The sequence below is a fragment of the Lepisosteus platostomus genome, chromosome 23 (genome assembly GCF_059453375.1).
Source record: "Lepisosteus platostomus isolate fLepPlt1 chromosome 23, fLepPlt1.hap1, whole genome shotgun sequence".
Lineage (NCBI taxonomy): Eukaryota > Metazoa > Chordata > Actinopteri > Semionotiformes > Lepisosteidae > Lepisosteus > Lepisosteus platostomus.
In genome coordinates, this window is record NC_142633.1 from 14,832,317 (window position 1) to 14,856,107 (window position 23,791).

At 36.3% G+C, this 23,791-nt stretch overlaps 1 protein-coding gene across 3 annotated transcripts in view; it reads right to left on the minus strand.

The window, feature by feature from the left end:
* ajap1 (adherens junctions associated protein 1) overlaps positions 1-23,791 on the minus strand; it is a 51,563-nt gene that overhangs the window by 22,149 nt on the left and 5,623 nt on the right. For all 3 annotated transcript variants that reach the window (XM_088616957.1, XM_088616955.1, XM_088616956.1), the window contains exon 2: positions 2,690-3,441. In XM_088616957.1, the coding sequence (XP_088473083.1) occupies positions 2,690-3,441 (752 nt within the window). The remainder of the gene's footprint in view (positions 1-2,689; positions 3,442-23,791) is intronic.

Here is a 23,791-nt window from a genome sequence, read left to right on the forward strand (position 1 = left end):
TTGGAGAAAATTAACTTAAGAAGACGTCAGTTACAGTGACCTACAGTATATAATGGGTATACAATAAAAGTGTACAGTAGTAGGCAATAGTGTATGTTAAAAGCCATTTCCCCATAAGAATTATTAATAATAATAAATATTAAGTTATCCCTTACACCAGTTGCTTCTAACTGTAATGGACTGTCAGTTGAGTTTGTGTTCTGTTTCTAATTATTGACATGTATTACTAGTTTTGTATTCAAATTGTTCAAGATTTTTTCTTAACGTTATTTAGGGTAAATCTGATTAAGTTTTCCTGAGGGATATATTTTGCTTAAAGTGAATTATACACAATGTGCACAATATTATCCTGAACTCAAACTGCAAGTTAGGGATACTTTTTGTATTTTCAACTACAGCCAAGCCCAGTGTTTTAAGAACACTGCAAGTACTGCTTCAGCAGTAAACGCACAGAGAATTATAGCATGAACATCAGTGAGTGGGTTTGTGCACAGGGATATGATTGTGAAGAACTCTATAGAGACACTGCACATTTAATCAAACAGAAGTGCTGAAAAATCAGGTTGACAATAACTCGTGTTGACAGAGTCAGTCAAGTGCTGCACTACACAAACAGGACTCATAATGTTAGTGCGCTGAACACATTAGTAAGTGCTATTTGCTGTGATTTTGAAGGGATATACTATTTGCTCAGAGTTCCAAAGGCACTTTTTGTACACGAATATCTTGGTATATTCTGTACTTCAGGCACGTGTCTCTTTTTATTTAAAAAAATACGGAGAGTTAACACACCCTTTGGTAAGGTCAGTATTAGAAAACATATATTCTCCTTGCTGTCATTTCACCAAACATACTTTAAGGCCTGAATGTTTTAGACATTATTGCTTGAATTCAGATCATTGTCCAAGACACAGATCTCTCTACACTGAGCAAACATATGATCTGGTGGTTATGGGTCACAAGTGAATCCTACTCCTTTAATTCCCTGTGTCTGTTGTAATGGCTAACAATCATGCCACTCATGTATGTCACTAAAGCCATTTAATCCATTAATTTTTTAGCCATTATATCCAAAATAGGGTGCTGGTGGAGCCAGACCCTATCCCAGTAAGCAATGGGCACAAGGCAGGATACCCCCTGGACAGGATACTCATCCATCACACGGGCCATTTAATCTCACATGAAAAAGGTGCCAAGTGTTTGAGTCTTAATTGTTGTTACAACTACTGAAATACTTTAAAAAACATTTGGTGACAACTACAGTATATGATGGAGTTGCCCATTCCAATTATTTGTCACAATTTAAACTTGCATGTACTGTATAGTATACATAAAGAGTATAGTATACTGTATAGTACTTCACTGGAACTAATAAACTAAGATTAGTTACCGCAGTCAGGAAGTTCATATCCTAGCCTTGCTTCACCATCAATGGGCATAAATCTAGCCATTAATGTAAACAAAGTTAAATACACCCTGGGATACTGCACCATTAAAAGCATACTGGCCATCACACAAATATTTCAGCTGGCATAATGAAATCAGAGCAACGATGGAAAAAATATTTTATTCTAAAGCAGAAAACTTTTGAAAGGACTGAAAGTATCAATATCAGAAAGAAGTAGAAAGAAAGTGAATATCTTGACAAGGTGTTCTATGGGAAGAGAGAGAATAGGCACTGATGAAAAACATGAAAATGCAGACAGACTACACCAACACATTGTCAGCAGAAAGCAGAAAAATCATTGTTAACTTGTGTTATGCTTTTTTAATCCAATTGGAAATGTAATTGGAACACTTAAATAGATTTGAGAAATACTTTGGGAAAACGTATTTAAGATGTGTGTCAACAATCTGTTCTAATTCCTTTACTTAGAGCATCTCAAGTTTTTTATATGGTGCTAAAAGCCAGTGCCAGTTCTACTGCATCTACTCCATCTATCAGTGATGGCTCAGACCACCACTCTAGACTCCAGGAAAAAACCTTTCGTAAGCCAATGTGAGATGAGTTTTCATTCTCTAAAGCTTATTTTAATAAATAATGAGTTTTCTAGGCACAAGCTGTAAAATTAAAATAGCAGTGACAGCTCTGGTTTGCAGCCAAGAGAAGGAACAACTCTTGTTTTCAGTTTTCTTGTTGACTTAATGAAATGGTGCAAGCAGAAAAAAAAGAGAATGCATATTTTAAAAATAGATTCACAGACAAATCTGAATTGATGCATATTGGCAAACTGATATAAAGTCTTCATTGACTTCAATTATGTTGGAAACGGGTAAAAATGGCACTTTTAGATAGCATGATGTTATATTTCTTTCTTATTTGATACCATTCTATTTTAAGGATGCAGTAATTACTAATTAATAAAGCTCTTCACTGCACCTTATCATAGTCATATTCCTGAGGGATTGTCATGTGCAAGAGCTTTTTTTGTGCTAGCTCTGTGCTGAAAAAACAGTCCAAGTACAGAAAGGGAAATTGAGTCAGTTCATTTTATGGGAGCAAATCCAACAGTATAAGAAATGATAACTTTAAAATAAAATTACCATCTACAGACTAAACGTGAGTCAGCTACAATCACATGTACAGTATAGTTACTTACGGGAAGATTCACAGCTTTTAAATAAATATGCTTTTTTTTACCTCTACAGTGCAACCGCCTCATGTAAGAGAAGTTAAAATCGGAGGTACCTGCTGTGTCTCCAAATGGCTTAGGAGGTTTGATGGTCTCTCCAAAACTAACACTGGACTGTGTTGTGGTCAGTTTCCTCGTCGTGGTCACCACCGGAGGGCTTTTTGGCGTATTTCTGGGACTCTTTGTGGTCACGGTGGTGGTGATGATCGTAGCAGCGGTGGTTGTCGGGGGTTTGCGAGCCACTGTGGAGTTTGGAACCGGCCTGTCGCCATTCTCCCCGGTGCTTGTGTCATCTCCCCCCGTCGGTCCCCAATCGATAAATCCAGGCACCGTCGTGGTCCTCCCTTCCGGATAATGCTCATAATCCCCCCATTTCACTTGCCTCCTCGGCCTTTTCAAAAAGGTCACTTTATCCGAGGTTCGCTCCACAGGAGAGCCCACAGAGTCCAACAGCTCAGTGGAAGAATATGTAGATTGGCACTCCTTACAAAGCATGCCTTTATGCATTGGTCCCCTGTGTTTGTGACTTCTTAACAGCAGGCCCTTGCCCACTTTTCCCAGGTGCATCCCAGGACGAGAAGCCCTCTGCCACCACAGGCTTGGGATCTTCCAGTGCAGCCTGTTCTGCGCATCCCACAGGGGGCTGTGGCCTAGTCTGTGGCGAGGCAAGGGCTTTGATATGAGTTTGAATTCCGCGCCTTGCGTGACAGGGCTGCAGGAAGAGAAATCCATGGTAAGATGGATCATGGCAAGAAGAATCCATGTGTGCCGTCCAGTTGAGCCTCCGGGTCGTATAGGAGACATTGAACTGAAAGGGGGGAAAAAAAACAGAAAAAAGGAAAATTGCAGGTTAGCCACCTTGCTTAAACATGTACAGGTCAGTTTCAATCTTTCATATCCTTCTTGCTGTGTTGCTGGTTTGTCTTTTTCTTCTTCTCCTGTGCAATCTGAATTGGACATTGAAAACAGTTTATGCTGACGGCAGGCTGGACTGATATTTGGCTTTCTGTGCTTGTTTTATTTCTATTAGTTTAAAAAAATACATTTAAGTATTGCAAGCAAATGCATCCCCAAAACATAGAGGAAGTGTTTTTTTTTAATTAATTGTCTTAGTATTTTTAATCAGAAGTTAAAAAGTTAAAAAGGTTGAGTAGGTTATTGGTATATAGTAGACTAATACAGTCACTTCCATTCTTGCATAGCCCAAGGTGGGAGGATGTTAGCAAAAGTTAATGCTCTCAATCATCATGACAATTGATTTATAATTTCTGCTGTATGTCTATAGTGATGCTTTCTCATTACCCCAGCTTATCTATGGGAAATGCAAAATGCATCAGCCAACAGGGAAAATATTTTATGTAATTTGGCTTCACTGAGATTTTCTCCGAGTAAGACGTTATTTTTAGATCCTTTAATTATTATCATTATTATTAATATTTCAACTGCAGGGAGCACAATTATTGTACTCAATGACCTAAAAAGCTGCACCATTTCTTTCCTCAATTATGATATGGAAGCAAATACTAACGACATTATATCCACTTAAAAATAGTAACAGATTTTTACATACACTTTTAAACTATGTATATTGTCTAGTTTCAATGCACTAGGAGTATGTTCAAGAAAGCAACAAGTTGTTTTTCACACTTAATATTAAATGCACTATAACAATATTGTTCTAAACTCGTTTCATTGCTGATATACTTTAACATACTGTAGGTGAAATACTCTATTTACAAACACTGTACTTTGCAATTACTGCACCCTAAGCTAATGTACTGCATCCAATTACAGTTCTTATTAATGATTTTTACAGGCAATCGAAAGCATGAAGGTAACATTCTGAACAGATAATATATTGCACAGATTCACAACACAGCTTTTCACCTGCTTTTTTTTTCCAGATGTCATGCAAACCATTGTTGTGTCCTTGATCCTGACAATTAACTCCAGCTCCAATTCATTTATACTTCAAAAGCTATTTTGATGTCCTAGATTAAAACTCTTGTGTATTCCAGCTTGCAGCATGGCCTATAATATCCCTTGAGACACAAGAAAGCAGACATGAGCTCCATCTCCATGTACATTGGTCTGCTGGCTGGATTATTTAAAAGTCATTGGTCTGAACTGTCAGAATAGGGTAGGTTTACACAGTTAGATATGGAGACTGAATAAACAAAATAGGAAACCCATTCTAAATCAGGGCATTACACAACAAAATTAAAAACATGCATTAACTTTAAACTAAAATCTTAGAATTATCTTTCTTTTTCCTTTGTGATTTTCACTGATACATTTTCAGGAAGTTGCTTATTCCTGGCCACTATGGTGTGCACCAGGAGTCTATCCTAGAATCACATGGTGCAAGGTATGACTATACCCTATACCAACTCATGCAGGGCACACACAGCCAATACAGAGTGAGACAGCCAGTGTGTCTTTAAAGCACCCAGGAATACCCCATAACAACACAGAACATTTGTGTAAGCATCTGTGCAATCTCTACTCAGTAAAATCTAGGCTTAGGACAGTAATACATCTTAACACAAAATAATGCTTCCCTCGGTACCATATCACCATTATTGGTTTTGTTAAGTTCATTTAATCTATTTTTTAGCCCCCAAAAGGTTTGTCAATTATTTTCATTTTGAAAAAGAATTTAGAAAGAAAGCCTAATGCTACAGTACTTTATATAATCTTTCCAATGGTCCTTGCGAATGAGAAAATGTATTACAATTAGTTTTATATCCTGGTATTAAATAAAACCTTACAATAAGAATGGCTGACAAAACATATTTATCTAAAAAGTAAACAGAAGGAAGGTTGAATAAACATATTGGTAAGATGCATTTACCTTACATGTTACACAATTATTGCATGTCTAGACGTTAATGGCACACAACTGCAAAATTAAATGTTTTCATAACTGTAGTGAATTGATATTTAGCCAGTGTCTCTCTCAAACAATCAGGAATCATTGCTTTTAAAGCACTACTCAGCCAATGAAACAGACCTCTAGGTTCTTTCCTACTTCATTATTGAAAATAGGGAACAATAACTGCAGAATTGATCTCTAAACTGCTCCTGTCTGGTAAACCCTTAGTGAAGCAGAAATATCGATCAATTCATGGGATTATACTGGGAGAAACATCTTTATTAGAGGAAATCTTGTAATCTTCATTGTCCTTGAACAATTCAAGCTCAAGGGCTAATCTAAACGTCTGATCAACAATGCATACAGATGACATTAAATACACTACATACAAAGAAAACAATGCATCCAGCATACAAAATCCATACTGGATTCTTACCAGAATCCATGATCCTATACAGTAAGCATAAAACTGAAAAGCCCGAATCCAGCACTGTTTACAGGTCATCTTCAATTATAAATTCATAAAGACTTTTAACAGTTGAAAGTCTGTTTTTCCATTTTAGTAAGCAATTGGTTCATTAACATACTGTAGGCATGGACAGTTCCAGCTGTGAAAACAAGCATGGCGTCCATTTTTGTTCCAAAGCGTCTCTAAATACAGTATTGACTTACAGTATGAGAGGCCTATATGTGGTGCTCTCTGTGCCCAGAATCAGGACTGGCCAATCCCCCAACATGGTATTCAATTATAGGTTGAAAATTATAGTCCAACCCCTCTCAATCTCAATCTCAATCCCTGTCATTTCTATTAACTTAAACTTCTATCTTAAACCAGAGACAAATCAGATGAAATGACGTTTAATCAGATTAAATGATTAATAGCTAAATGAACAAACAATATTATAGGGGAACTGCAGCAACTTTTACTTGATTACAACATTGAGCCAAAGGAATTTTCTACATAAGATACTAGATCTTCTGATGAGGTTAAGTCTGTACTAGTCTATAATCTAAATCAAATCACAGTCAAAATGTGATTTGAGATATTAAGTAACATCAATGTAAGCATGATTACCTAAAGCATTTGCATGTCACATGTGCTTCTTGCTAAACTGAGACAGCAGAGATGCTTTAGACTGTCCAGGGAGTATTCCATTGTTGTCCACATGGTAGCTCTGTTCTTAACCTTTATTACTACAGTGATATGAAATTAGATTCTTAAACTACTGAGGTTCCCAGACATTCATTTTCCTTTAGGGGCACTTCTGAAGGTCAAAAGGGTTCTTGGAATAGCGAGATTCGTTTCTGCATCCCAAGAAAGAGCCAGCCATGAGTATCAGAGTGCGTGAAGTCGACTACCTGCCCCCGCACTGCTGTTCCATTTTGGCATCCTCTGAATTTGTCCTGGAAAAATCTGTTGATTTAGGGTTTGTAAGATGCTTGTGTAAGAAACTTAGCTGTGATCTGAAGGCGGTTCAAGTAAAGCAAACAAAACTGTTCAAAATCTGAGTGACAGATGAAATCGCCAAAATCCGAGCCAAGGTGCCATCTGATTTCTTTTAGAATTTGTATTGAATTGGCTGCCCTGAAATCACTTTCTCGTCTTGTCTATCTAAATCCAACTTTGAAAATGACTGCTTAGAATGACTTTTATTATTTGTGAGGATTCTGAAACCTGAACCAAATCAGAGAGATTCAGATCCATTAACTACACTGTGCACCTCATTCCTCAGGGACCAGATATTCATTCTTTAAAATTTCCAGGACAGCTGTTTGCATGCACTATGGTGACTTAATTTCCAATGATTTATTAACATTATTAATGGTGTCATGAACTGTTGTAAAAAAAATTACAAGCATACAAAGCACCTAACCCTAGGGTTAGGGATAGAATATCACCTATGTTCTGGTCTGGAGTAGAGTTTTTATGCCTACATTCACTTAATGTACATTAAAGGTAGGTTATTATCACAGTACAGTACTGTATGTTATCTTATTAATACTTTAGAAATATGCTTCATTTATAAAATATTTCAAATTGGATCTTGAAACCTGGAATTGTGACTTATGATCAGTTATTTATGACAGCTAGATAAGTTTCAAAGTTCCCCCTAGTTCAGTGCCGTCCATTGGACATGCATAGTGCACACTCTCACTACCGGAAAGCAGCACTGCAAGACCTGCCATAATCCCAATAGCAATACAATGAAGACCAGGCTTGTAAAGTTATCAATCTGACATTAACAATAGGCAGGAAGGTTTTGTTTTGTACCTGTTTAACTCCTTTGGGTCCCTACTGTTTGTCACCAACTGCAGAAGAACAAAGTGGAGGTCAATACAAGTGTTGTTCATTCATCACTGGGTGATTCATCTTCCAGTCACAACACTATTGCACACTCATGCCTCCCATGTAACGGAGGAGAGACGGGGACTAAAAAGCAGTGGGACCTGCTAGGTGGCAAACAAGCAGCAATCACGCAGAAGGTACTGGAATAATCTTGGGGAAAAGCTTAATCCTGCTGGGAATTGAGCCCCAGTCGCGGGCTTGCCAGTGAGTGACCTCACCTGGAAGGGCCCAGACCTGCTCACACCCTGAGTCCCCATCACCCTTAGTAGGGTGTCTGATACAGTACAGCATTTCACACCGTTTCAGGACAGTACAATTAAAAGACTAAACAGATATCAAAAGAAGCCCATGTCTTTTGAGACAAAACTTCCTAAAGGGATAATTGTCTTTTTAAATTGACTAGTGTGGATCAAACACTGCGAAAGTGCTATTCTATGCTACTCACTAGCAGATTTGATCTCAAGGATCTACTGTATGTTTTTTGAATTGCATGCATTTTCATACAACTTCTTTCCTCGGTGACAAAGAGATTTTCACTACAACGAAGACACATCCTTCACAGCTGAATGAAAGACACCATCCGCATAGCATGACCGCCCACTCCTGCCTCCCACAGCATTGTTCCCAAGTCCAGCTGTGTTCTTAATTCACCTGCTCTGTTTATCTTCATCTCTCTTCTAGGGTAAATAGGGTAACCATCATAAACAAGCAAAGGTTTTCTTACTTTGTCAGGGTAAAAATAAGTAATACTGAGTGATGCTTTATATTAAGAATATACTGTACATGTATTTGTACATTCATGGGAATTACTATGTGCTTGTCTACAAATTTTCACATTTTGAATAGTTTTCTAGGAATGAATTTTGTTAATAAATAAGGAGATGGGTGTATTTTTAATTTAGCTGATGACATTCAGCTTTACATCTCTATCTTGATTCTGTCAGATTATGTGAGCCAAATTCGGGCCTGGTTCAGTTAAAATTCTTTACATTTAAATAGGCCAAAAACGGAGTGATAGGCCAGGAAAGTTACATCTCTTATTAAATTACCTTCAACTTGGAAGCAGTAGCCACAAAGTACACCCTCATATAATTTTACTGGGTGTTCTGTTTAATCCTTTGAAATATAGGTTAATAACTCATCTAATTAGTCAGGAATTCGTTTGCTACTTTTTTTCTGTCAATTGTTATTAAGATTTTTTTCTTTCTTTTCACCCTGTAAAGTACCCCAAACACTGTTGGTGTACATGGGCGGTGAAATAAATCCTTATGTAATTATATATACAATTCCTTATAAAAGATCAGTCACTTTAACCCTTGAAATTAAATTCATATTTTCATCTTTGTTCCTGTTTTAAGTTTTTTTTATCTAATTATGTATGAGCAGATAGATCCAGATATTATGCCAATTAGAAGGATCAAACAAAAAAATAAAAAAAGAATTTGATTTTGAAAATAAATTTTTCCAATATATCTCGGAACATTAATTACAGATAAATGAAACCTCTTCAGAATTGCCTGGGGCAACAGTTTGCATTCCTTCAGAACTGAATACCTGAAGAGATACCTTCAGCATCTCTTTTGCCTGAAAAAAAGCATCCCAGTACAATTTCTGAATACAAACATCAATTTATTTAATGAACATTGACAGAAGACATTTTTTACTGTAGAAATGAAAAGGGACAGTCTTGAATGCAACACTTTAAAAACTCCATAACTGTGAGTGTTATTACTTCTACCATATCAGCAATATTTTAGAGAGGATTAAAGAGAACACAAATAACAGAGACCTTCACGAGCCTTTTTATGCCTATCATTGTCACAGTAAGACACTGCCAGGCTCATTTCCATCGCCCACACAGCCACGCTACAGACCGCCCAGATAACTCAGTCCTCCACATGGAAGAGATCAATACCCAATGTCAATGCAATTCAGAGAGCTCTGCCACTTTTATTCCAATAATCTTTGGCTTCAAACAGGGTCATTTCTTTAGCAACAGCAATAAGACACCCGGAGCAGTGATTTTGGTGTAAAACTGTAATCTTGTCTACAGCAGGTAGCACTGTTTTATATTCCTGAATTCCTAGATGGCAAGCGGCCTGAATACTTGATTGTTCCTGCTACACCACATGAATCTCATTGCAAAATGGGCTGGTAGGCATCACAATGAATTCTTGGGTTAAGCACCATTCACGACATTTAAAATTAAAATGAGTCGAGTCCAAGACATATTTATTAGATTTTCTATTGAGCTGTGAATTAATGTCTATATTTCAAACTTTATCCTAACTATAAGAGGCTTTCTTCACACTACATGAAAGGCTGAAAAACATACCGATAAGAATATCATTTATGTGATATTGGTTTTTTTTTAATTCATATGGAGATAACAAGCCTCTGAAACTTCAACTGCCCCACACTGGAAACAAATCAAGAACTGAAAGACCAGAATGTTTGATAATGTTGCCCATTTATACAGTAGCATGATCAGTCCTTAATAAAACAGTATATAGCTCCACTCACATTCAGTTCAAGAGTAAAGCAGTAGCTACCAACAGTGCAGAACAGATCATTAACTTTTCTCTGAAATCCATGTCCTTACTGAGTTTTCATGATAAATAGTTCAGAGTGGCTGATATCTTTTTCCCATCCAAGCAATGTTACTGTACTTTCAGTGTAAGAATCCATTGTTCAAAAGTTTCTCATGTGTATACAACGAGTAGGAGTCATTTTCCCACTTCACACGAGGGAAAAAAAATGTGATTTAAAGATCTCTTACAGCAAACATATATTTGTGTCAAAGAAGCTCAACTTGGAAGCAGCAACCAGGCTAAACTAACTTTGGGGTTATTGCTGGAGTTATTGCTTATGCAGAAGTAGAAATAATTCAAATAATTTAATTTCAAATATTTAATTAGTGGCCATGTAGAGCTCAAACAATCAATTAAAGAATGTTTCATCTGTAAATGAATCAATCGTGAAACAAGTTTGAGTCATAAGTCAATATAATGTCATCATTCAAGAATATTCAAGGCAAACTCACCTAGAAAGCCAGTTCATCAAACACTCATGATTTAATAATACTTTTACTGATATACTGTACTACTTCATGTATTACTCTCAGGGTTATTTTAAGTGAATAATGAAATTGTTTATTGTAATTGTTATTATTACAATAAATGTCTCAAGCTTCTGGAAAAATGCAAGCTGTTGAAAAAATGATTGTCTATAACATTCCCCAAAGTCTTGATAGCTTATATCGATTGTAATCATAAAGCAGGTTGGGTTTTGATTGTTGTCCCTTTATATAATACTATTTCAGAATTCCTAAAGAATTATGTGTGTATCTGTGTGCTTATTTTGGTTTGTCATTAAAAACAAAGATTAAATCATTATATTGTAAAATAATTTACAATAAATATACTGTAATGTAATCGTTTTGTTTTTTTATCAGTTAACAAAATGAAAACTAATTGCATATTTCTGATACCTAACGGTCTACAACTAACTGATACATCTTAAGATGTATATTTTGTTCTAAATGTTAGAGCAGAATAAAATTAATCTTTATTTATACAGATACATCATCATAAGTCCTATTCATATATAATATTTCACATCAATGACTGCATTTTGTTTAAGTATCATAAAGTGCATGTGTTTGTGAACTTCAATTCTGATTTAAACTTAGTTTATGAATCTGAGTTTAAGTATATCATTCTTTTTTCTTTGTTCATTGAAGGGCCTGGGCATCAAATGTTTCTTGAGGAGATTTTATTCATACAGATATCTTAAAGATTAGTTCTGACATTAGAGGCACTAATCCTTCACAGAAATGTGTGAATTTGGTTTGAGAATTGATTAATAAAAATAGAAAATGGAGAGTACAGTTCAGGGCGAATGCTCAAATTGGGATGCTGACTGTAATGTAGCATCACAGGAATCTGAACTGGAAACACCACTCTTCCTAATTTATATCAATAAACTAGATGTCAGAAAAGAAATGAAAACTAGTCGGGTTTGCAGATAAAACTACAATAGAAGGATTAGCAAACACAAGAGCAAATGAATTTTAAAAGACATTGATATAATTCTTGTCAAACAACTATTAGATGATGTTTAATGCAGCCAAGTGGTAAGCTTTGCATGCAGGCAGTAAAAAGAAATTGGAAAAACAAAATGAGAAATAGCTGGAAGAGGCTATTAATGAGCAGATTCAGGTGTTCGTGTTGACAGATGATTAACATCTTCAAAACAATGTAGAGAAGCAATAAAAAAGGCAAACAAAATGGTAGGAGACATAGTCAAATTAGTTGAATTTAAATCAAGCATTGTTGTAACAGTATAACACACCAGTAAGGTCTAGTTTTGTCACCACATTAGAGAAGAGATATTGCTGCTCTGGAATCATAAGAGCAGCCAAATACATTTTGGCTTAAGGGAACGTTTTACACTGACAGGATAAAGGAACTGAACCTTTTTATTCTTGATTATGAAAAATTAAGAGGAGACCCAAAACACGCTTTTAAAACCCTTAAAGGCATTGAAAAAGTTAAGCTGGTGGATGCAGATATACACATCTACATCAGAATGAACAGTGAAACAGTAAACCATAAAACACAGCTGGAAACTATGTGGAAGTGCATTAAAATCTGAGAACTTCTCACTTTACATTTTTTACATTCACTAAAAGACTGTGGGTCTATGGAACGAGCTACAGTATAATGTTGTTTCCTCTTTAGGAATAGATTAGATTCGTGGACCAATAAGTTATCTAATGCCAAAGGCAATCTATACTGTAGTTTGTAACCATTCTCTCATAGTCTTAAGAAACAAATGCCTTAATCACAGTGTCTTATTCATAGATCTCATTAAAGCGATTTTTAAATATTTTTAAGATTCATTTATTGGGACAATACTGGGACATTTGAATTTTACATTAATGCTCATTTCGTGAACTACTAATGAATAAAGTTAGTGTATTGTTGTGCCGTAAGGAAACTTGTGATCAATTCTGAACTTTAACCCACAGAATCCTTTAGTGGAATAATCCTAACCAGAAAAATCCTTTACTGCCCCCATCCCTCCCCCCAAAAATGGAAAAACTGAAATATAAAAAGGGGCTCTTTAATCTCATTATATTCTTGACAACTACTTCTCAATATAAGGACTTTAATTTCATTTAACTACACATTTACTGCTGGTGCCGAGTTCCGATCAATGACACAATTAAATAGCCAGATATAACAAATGGATTAAAAAAGAGTACATGCTGAGTAACCCACAAATTAGGGTAAGCAATCTAGCATCTCATTTGCTCCTTAATTATAGCTTTAAGAATGTAATAACTTCATTACAATTTTAGTCACATTTCTTTGGTTATTTTCCACAAAGAGAATCATGTAATTCTATGGCAACATTACAGAACTACACGGCGTTGCCTACAGTACACTTCTCCCTGGCAAAATTGTACTGTGTGTCTTTTTTTTCCATCATATTAAATAAATGGGGCTTTGTAGCTCATCCTTTTCAATGTAAAATCAGGAAAGAAAAGGCAATTAGGCAGCAAGCATTAATTGGAGAAGCAATAACTAGAGAGAAAGAGAGGCCATTCCTGGCAGAAACCACAACTTCAAAATCAGGTTCTAATCCATAAACTGAAATTAGGACAGCGTCAAGTAGGTTCAGCTGTAGCTGAAGATTAGAGCCTTTGTAATGGTCATCATTAGCAATATAGATCAGACTTAAGATTATAATAATTATACACTCAAAAAAGGAACAAGACAATTGTCATTTTTTAAATGGCTTTTCCAATGTTTAGCTCCCAGACAGCATGTCTCGTATACGATAGCATTGATTTCAACTCAGATCTGCACCAGCCTGTGTTTAAAGTGTAATAATACACCTCACATTAGCAAAACATATAATGTAAAGTGTGTCTAAGAGGTAGATCAATTTTAATTGATTTCAGAAATACAAATTCATTCAGGGATAGAGCTTTTAGCTTCTCTTCTTAGGCAGAAATCACAGTGGAGCCTTGGGTCGATAATTTTGGATTACTATTCAACTGTGATTTGACCTACTCTGACTCCTAAGTAACTGAAGTACTTCAAACAAAGTTTCAGATGTGTGAACATCAAACAAATTCTTCAATTACACCAGAAGACAGTATTAGCTTTTTTCTAATTTCTGTTTAAAAAAAAATGCCACAATTTATCCTTTAACCAGATAGGTCAATTGAGAAGAAATTCATATTTACAATGACAACCTAGAGATGCGTTTGTATAGCAGATAATTTACTGCAGCAGTTCTTAGTGAAATTCCTTACTCAAGGGGACAACAGCCTATTTTTAAAACATTAAAATTCTAACATTTTAAGACACTAGAAATAATCCAAGAAGCATGTCCCAGTTTGGGATCCTCACTTGTTTAAGCTTTTCAATATCAATTCCTCTACCTGCAGGTGGAGAAGGAGCTACGATGCACACCTGTTAGAGCTGCTTATTTTCCATGCCCTCCAGCCTTCACGATCTTGCCTCGCAGATTGGACAAGTGGTGCCTGTCTCACTGCCGGGCTCCAGGAGCCCAGCGGGTCACAGGAGCCCCTGCCTTCTCCCCATCCTACGCTGGCAGAGGTCTACCAATTCTGTGCGACGACCTGGGGAATCCCAGTCAGCTAGAGAGACAGCCCAGGCTCGAACCCACGATCCCAGAGCTCCTCCTGCACTCTGACGGACTTGCATGGACCCCCCTGTCTCAGATTTTGCGTTCTGAAAGGGCGACAATTCTTTCACTCTGCACCAAGTGCATGAGTGTGAAACAGCACCTACTGTAGTAAGAAAGGATTCATCTTCACCAGAGACTGTATTCTTATATTTTGTTATCTGATCAGTATTCAGTATTCCTTCTGTTGCCTAGACACCGTTACAATACCCCTATAACTCCCAGTTTCACTGCACACAACACAAAGTGCTAAATAAAGCAAATTAGGGATGCACATTGTTTCTTTGTATTTTTGCTAGGCACTGAAGCACAGCAATGCTGATGAAAGGGACACTTTCTCCACGTGTACAGTATATGTATTAACCAAACCACAATATAAAACTGACAGCTAAACACAATGGTATCTTTTGAAGAAGTGTATTGAACTGATAATAGGACAGAATGTTATCGCAGTTATCGAGTATATTTCATTATATTGTCACAATCAAAAAAATATTAAAAATATAAAAAACAAGTGCAGTTATTACTCATTAAGCTGTATAGTAGGGTTTTAATTATTATTATTATTATTATTATTATTATTATTATTATTATTATGACAGTTTGTAATTAAATTTGCATAATGAAAAACTGAAACCTGATGACTATCTAGTCAATGGCTAATAACTGTCATCAGCACTACAAAGGCAGAATTGTGTCTCATCTGTGATGGTACAAAGTGTGGCATCTTTAAACAGTTCCCTTTTACATAATTCTGCTGTTCACCCCCCCTTCCCCAAATGTCTACACACAATACACTGTTAAACATGCGGATCCACCCTTATCAATCAGAAGCTTTTTGGATTTCATTCACTGTAGGGCTTTAGGTGTTTATTATATAACCTTCAGTTAGATCTAAGAGAGCGTAAAGGTGTAGAAAGACACATAAAGATGTAGGAGATCATAAAAAGGCATATAAAGACAAGAATGAAATCAATTATACATTGTTTTAGACTGTAATGCAAAGCACTGAAAGCTTTTCCAAAGAGTATCTGGCTTTCAAGACCACTTCACCATGGGAAATAAACCAGTCTTTGATCACTGCCTTCATGCTGCAGCATTTTACATATTTAAACAGCCTACACATCACTCCTGTGATCACTGTCTCACTGCCCTGTATTCCCTGTCATCAAAAAAATGTTCTATCAGCTGTTGCCTTAATAACCCTCTTTTTCTTAGCCCACTATTTCAATTCGATGTTTTTTGGTCTGCAATATGTACTGTAGCCTGTAAATGGCCACTCTGTAATTGTGTGTTAAATACTTCAAAATCTACAAAATCTAGCCTGCCTAGGGTGAAATTATCTGGATGATTAGCTCACTTTTTTTTTTTAACGCAAGGCAATGTACATAAATAAACATGGCTTCTCCAACAAAGTTTCATGATTTCATGGGTAACCGTATTGTAACAGTGCCACAAGAAAAGTGATTTAACTTAACGGGGAAGATACAAAGCAGAGAAGGTATAATGCAGAAGATGAAGAATAAAATGATTAATTGCTTAAGAATTAATAGTAAAATAAGATTATAACATTAGAAGATTATAGTCCGCTATGAACGGGTCATGAAGATTAACTTGCTACTAAAACCTTAAAAGGTTCAATACATTTAACGCGGGTTAATGTAAGACCTGGAAGTCCCAGTTTCTTAGACTAGTTATTAAATCTCGGTAACAAAAGCAATTCATTGACGTTACAGATTTCGAATTAAACACAAAATTGAGAACTTTGTGAAAGTACTATCAATTGACATGTTGCAAACTCGCGTTCAAGTTCCCACGAATTACGATATGATGCGTCCCCCCTGCTCAACTAGTCACCGTAATGACTAGTAATATAATGTGATGTGCGAGCGAATAAGTACAGGCTGTGCAGCAGACATTTCGCCATAGAAACGTTCCAACGTGATCTGCATGCAGAGTTAACAAGTAGTATTTGTCGAGAAAACCATCTTGAAATCGAAAGCAATATTAAATTAAAACTGTAAAGAAGTCCTCTTCTTTACAGTGTAATAAGGCCACAATATGTCACCGGAAGGTTTGTAGTCTGGTTCTGAACACGATGCTGTCCTCGTCTATTTTGTGATGTAAATTGGAAGTTTTACAAGTTACGTTTACATTTTACTTTTATTGTTTGAAATGCTCTCCTCAATGCTGATTCTTTCTAACTTTTCAAGTTCTGACTATGAGCTGTATATTTGTGACAGCACCTAAAAATAAAGCCTTTTTAAGAACACAGATTTGTTGCAATGCAAAACGTCAAAAATACTGTATATCGTGACTTTAAAAAAAAAAAACATATTCCCATAATGCAAGCAAGGGGCTGAGACTTTCTTTTCCCCAACATCCTAAATAGAAATACTTCCATTTTCTTGCTCACACATCTTGAATTCCATCAAATGCTACATACCTGATGCACATTAGCAAGATGCTGCAGAGCTGCGCAAATTTATCCCACAAGTGGTCAACTGCTTACAATAGGGATCATGAATGGAATTCCAGTTTGCTTATATTTACCTGTACGTCAACCCACTGACTGAACAAACTGTGGAGAGATCTGGCAGAGCCATGATCCCTGACAACACTCATCGTGTAGGTTATCTTGGAGAGGTTTTTTGACCTTCAAAAGCCATCTTACAAAACTGGCAATGGAATTCAATTTATAATCTGGATGAGTTAACAAGTCTCATACATTTTAATATTTTGTTTGCGTAAGTCTGTATGTTTAAAAAAACAGCTTATGGGCAGCTTGTTAACAAAATCAATTTCAATAGAGCTGAACCTTAAGTCAGCAAAATGCGTGCCATGCATGAAATGCTGTTCAGAGGAACAAGTTGGGTTTAGCGGTGATCGTTCATTACCAATTGCAGAAGGCTGGGTGAATTATGTTTAAACTGAAGATATTTAACATTAGAGTGTGACTTAAACACAGTTACCAAAATGTAATCTTCAGCAATGATTTCCAATATTCCTATAAGGTTAATGTCTCATAAAAACACTGCCTGCCGTCTTTAAAAAAGATAAATTAAACCCCTATAATTTAGATTGTTCACAGCAACACCTGCAAGGTTGCAGGTTCAAAGCTTTATAAACATGTCTACAACACGTTTCTGATATGCAGCAAATAGGATACAGATTTGAGAGACAGTTAGGTCTCTGCAGGGAGCCAGCTAAAATACCATGCAAGGATCTCAGGCCCTCCAGGGCAGTCCTCTGATCAGAGGGGGCTAAGAACAGCTCCCTCTGATCTCAGCTGTTGTGCAGGTAGTCCTCTTTGCTGCTGGCAGCTTTACCACCAACGCAAATGGCTGGTTCATCAAACACTACAATAGCAGATTAGCATAGTTCTAATGAAAGCAAGATTCTGAGCCTTTGAAGTTAAAATGCTGCTTTCATGGATGTTACCAAAATTAGAATTCAGACAGTGAAATGCCACTCAAAGTTGAATGATTCCAGTTGTTTTAATAAAAAACTGTAACATACTTTTCCACAAACACATCCTGTATATACAATATCCTAAACACATACATTTTAGTAGCATAGTTTAAACATACTGTACAGCAGGCTTGGAGGAATTAAGAATGAGTATAATCTGGGCATCACAAGCAGCCCCTTCCCATGAGAAGGATAAGGGAATTGAAGAATTAGTCCATGGGAACTCCTTTCCAAATCCCTTCTCAGTTTGATTCAAAACATCATAGCCCTTTAAGGAAAACTGACCCAGAATAATCCCCAGTTTTCAAGAAAAGGTCAGCTAAGATGCATTTCTGAAGCCCGAGCCGATAGAAGAATGTGGAAATGCATGCCAGTGAGCACACTACAGAAGAATAAATGATGCAAGATTTCAAAAGTAGGACTTCACATCCCCCTTGTCATAAGACATTAAACACACGAGCAATGATGAAGGGGATTAAAAATGCCTACCACAATTCTTCTTCTTGCCCTTTAAATCACAATGGAAGGTAGTGTGAATTCAGTGTAAAAGGAATTCTGTATAATAAAGGATCTAATCATATATTTCAGCAAGTGCCAGATAATTTTTAAAAAATCTGTTCCCTGTGTTTTATGATTGAGGCCTATCTTTGGCTAGAGAAACACTTGCAGCCAAGAACAAAACTAAAATGGTTCTAGAACTTCAGATAGAAAATAAATTCACCTAACAGACACTTGTCTTATTTTTTACTGCAATGGGCTGGCATCTCATCCAGAGTGTAGCCTGCCCTGTGCCCATTGCTTTCTGGGTTAGGTCCCACCCTCCCTGAATTGAAAGAAGTGGTTGGAAAAGGGATGGGTGGATTATTATAAACCAAACATCATAAAAAGGTATAAAATAAACACAAAAGTTAACAACTTATAAGACATTGCTGATTAATGGAAGAAAATTCTCTGGACAAAGGTCCCTTAGGAAAGGGTCTTCAGAGATGACAGGGTAATAGTTTGGATCAATCTGTAATGTTACTGCAGCATTTTGTCATTTTCTGTTGGGTGCACACAGCAGGGAAAAAGAATGTGTCTGTTCAAAACTGTCCTTGTTTTCTTCAGTGAACTGTATTTACAGTATACATCAACACAAGTAGGTGCTGAGACAAGAAAGGGGGTTGGAGATAAAGGTTTGGTTGCAGACGGTGTGTTTATCGATCCACACATTTTCCAACCCCCTATCAACGGGCACAAGATGGGGTACACAGGACACCAATCCATCACAGGGCAGACACACAGACTCACACCTCCGCTAGAGCCAGGTTTCCCAAAAGCCAAATAACCTACCAGTATGTTTTTAGACTGGAGGAAGAAACCAGTACATCCGGAGGAAACACTCACAAACACAGGGAGAACATACAAACCACACAGGTAGCACCCCAGGGCCCCAGTGCTGCAAGGCAGCAATGCTAATGACTCTGACACCATGCCACACAGACTGAAAGTATCTTTTAACATTTTCATTAAAAATGCTCAAACGTAGAGTTTAAATTTCCTTCCATGAAACACTGTGAGGATTATGAATCACACAGAAATACTTTAAACTAATATATGCAGGAAACACAATATGTAATCAAATAAGCATGCTTCTGATAATAATAATGGTATTATCATGTTGTACTGAACCCTTAGGCTGTCTCATTTAATAAAATACCAGGACATGCAATTTGCAGAGCAGACCATTTCAGGGCCATTTAAGAATCTGAAACACTTCACAAACCTGACAGTGCATTATGTATATTGTAGTTACTAAATCCCGTTTTAACAGAAAAGCAGCTATTTAACAACAGTCTGCCATTCACTTCAACAGAAACAAATTTATTATTTTAGCACCTCAATGCGATTACAAATTGCAGGAGTGCGTTCTCCTAACCCCACCTTTCTATAAAATTATTCGAGCTCGTTTTGAATGTGAGAGGATTATAAGCATGAGCATTTGTCTAATTTAGATAATTAAATCACAACAGTTGCAGAAAAAAATAAAATCATTCACTTCTACTGGAAGACATCGGAGGAACAGCAATGTGGATTAAGCAGAAATATGCAGCTTTAAGTCCTGTAATGTTCACCAGAGAATTAAAGATGGAAGAATTTCTGCTCACATTTTCAGACAACATGCTGTCAGTCACTCTTCTACAATAACACAGATTCATTTTCCATCTTACACAAAATCCTGTGAGGAAACATTCTGTTTCCAGTCACCGCTGCTTCCAAATGGGTGGTTAAAACTAAACTGTACAGACCTGAAACAAATTACAAATATTGATTTGTTCCCCAATCTATCCATACAGTACATCTCACACCTAACATGCTATCTGGATTTCCACATCATCAGCAACATGTACAGTATGAACACCTGGATAGTTAATGCTTTTATACATAAATGTATGTGGTTAATAAAGATGTCAGAAAGCAGAAGTAAAGAACTGCATGAAGATCATACAAAATGCAGCAACATTTTCCAATAGCTTCTCAATATAACATAATACATTGAGAAACAATCATCTTATGATTATATTTAAATAACGTATCTGTAACTTTATTAAAGTTTAATAACTTCATTATTCAAACCGTATGTCTAAACATAAAAAAACATTTACTGTAAAAGCAGCACTGTAATATAATCCAAATGCCATTATTATTAATGATAATAAAATAGAGAAGAGAGGACTTAGGCTTGTGTGGACATCTCTTCGTCACAATGTTTAAACAATTAAACCATGGAAAAGAAAACGTGCTTTGAAACAAAAAAATGCAGACAGTACAAAAACCCATCTTGTAAGGTTTTTGCTTCTGCCTTTGGTCATGGAGCAGTTTGTCCTCAAGAGCTGATGTCCAGTATGTTTCCTAGATCTCTTTAAATCTGCAGCTTCTCAACAAGAAGTAGAGCCTTCAAGTTGTCTGATAAAGTAAATAACTAGTTCAATCAGGTAATTAACAGCTCAGGTAGACAGAAAACCTTAAAACCTCCAGGCCCTCCAGTGTGTGCCCATGTGTTCAATTTAAAATGAAGCATGGCTCTTGAAGAAATGACAGGAAGGTTGTTTGCTGTGCTCTCGAACTCTTTAACTGTTTGCGACAGTGGAGCCCAGCTCTTCACACAATGGTGGGGTAAATTTTCTTTAGCTAGATTAATTTACTCAGATTCCAGCCCAAAAGGCATTCTTTTTATCATGCACGGCTTCAAGCAAATGTTAAGTGTTTCACATCAATTCCAAACCTAAGAACTAGATGTTGCTCATGAAATTGTAATACCTTGTTATTGTCTTATTGAAAAAATCAAGTAGCACAAAAAAAATCTTCTGTATTAAGAACAGTTACTATTATCGCAAGTTAGGCTCTTAAAGAAGTATACTGTATATAAGGTGCTCCATATTGAAAACATTTCTAATTGTTTATTTGGTATATGGTATGATACTTTACCAGGGGACGTATTTAGCTGATAACAGATAACAGATTGTTACTGAAACTGCCGCCACTGTATCTTGTTCCAATTAAACTGGCAAATTACAGTAAGATGCACAAAGAACAGAGGCAGGTGTAGCAGGCACTAAAAGTGAACTATCAAGAATCAGGACATATTATAGTTTCTGTGAAAAACATGAGGTACTCTGTGGTTATTGACGTTTGACAGTGCTCCACCACTTTATGTCTGCTAGTGAAGTCTAAACCTGCACACAGGCAACATCTTCAGTTATTTACAGCTTATCTTTAAAACTATATTTAAGCCCCAAATCCTACCATAAAAACAAACCTGGTTGGTGAGTCATACAGTATCTTTCTAAATGCAAAAAAGATAAAATCATTAATAAATTCAAGTTAACCTCTGCTCCACCAAAAAAATGCACATCTTAATATTTAAAAGCAGACCAGACAAATGCAGTTATTTAATATTTGCCAGGACAGATATGCCATTTTGCTTCAGATAGTACTTTTTATATAATGCACTCAGACAAACTGACATCCATAAATATGGAATGTGACATACAGTACAATGCAACACTGACTGCTTTGATAGAGTTCATTTGGGAAGTACATCTACCAGAATAATAGAGCCTCACCATAGCGCAGTATCTGGAAGACTGTTCACAGGCAATGCTGACATCCCAGTCTACAACCAAGGGTTCTAATTTAAATCTAATCACATGGCCCTGAAACGGCTGCTTGACAGGGATGAATGAAACAATATTGAATCAGATTTGCATCCAATTTCAGACGCAAATGAAAGTTAAAAAAAAAAGACTGAAACTATAATAGCTTCTAGGGGCAGATTAAAAACCTGCAGATTAATCCCAATGCACAATAGCTTTAAAGCTGCAAGAAAAACTGACTAGTACAAAAAAGCTGCTCTCTTTAGCACAGGTTTACAAAAAGAGACAGTTCTTCATAAAGCCCTGAAAACAAACTTTAGAGGTGCACAACATGTCAGAAACTCCAAGAACAACTAATATAAGGCTGATAATAATTATAAAGCAGAATTAAAAATACATAAAAAATAAGCATTTTCATTATTTTTACAGCTCTGAAAGATGTCAGTTGTTAAGCCTCCTTTGTTTCTATTTACAGCAGGTTGTTTCTTTTTGAATTTTGCTTGTGAACAAAAGTGCTTGATTAATTTTTCATGCTGAGGCTTATCGATTGCACAGGAGATAAACTTTTTATGGCTGCAAATGAAATGAGTGCCATCTGATTTTATACCGCAGCTCCGCAATAACAGAACAAATCGATTGGCTATTTTTCAAAGAAAAAAGAAAAAAGATGAAGTATAATAGCCTTCTGCCGAAATAAATTTCAAATGAAGAATAAAAAATCAATTCCTAGTGATGAATTGATACCATATCTCCATAATAAAGAGTAACAGAATTACCACTTCAAAGCAGTTCTACAAGGTTTAAAACAACTCCTACAATAGTAATATCTTAAGAGCAGTGTTGAACGTATATTCATTTGTAAAGTCAGATGAGCAGATAAGAATACAGAAAACTACAGGATGTAAGGAGTATTTCGAGCAGCAGATGATTTCATACAGTAGATGTTTTTAAATACCACAACAGGTACAAATCCATGACCTCCAGCCTGTATTGAATTTTTCATGTGCTCCAGTTTCAGACCGCACTGTACATCATCATCTTTTTTCCACGGCTGCTACTCAGTTTTACTCATTGTAGCACTGAACATCAGCAGGTTACAATGGTGTGTTATGTAAGCACAACAACGGGGTTCTCCACTCTACCCGAGACTGTACAGTCCTCTTGATTTCTTAATGGTCCACAATGTTAATCCCAAAGTACCAGCGCCAGGATGTGCTCTGTGACCACATTCAGTGTTAATGTAGTGTGTGCAGGCTAAGGTTAGTTACAGTAATGACTCTCACCAAACCAAAGCAGAGCACTTCAACCTTGTGCAAGCATTTTACATGCATTCAGTTCAAGCTTTGAGAAATAAACTCCTGCTTTCTAGAGTATGCATTATCCTATGCATGCAATACTAACAAATGTCAATTTAAAATATTTTTCTCTTTTTTAGAGCTGTAACTTTTATCACTAAACATTAAAAAATTCCCCTTCCATCTTACAGTAGAACATTTTTTTTCTAAATGAGGTTCCAATAAAAATAGTGCAACTCGTGCTTAGGTAAGTTCAGAACAAAAAAAAAATGTTGAATTGTATTTTTATATATGAAGATACAGTTTATTTG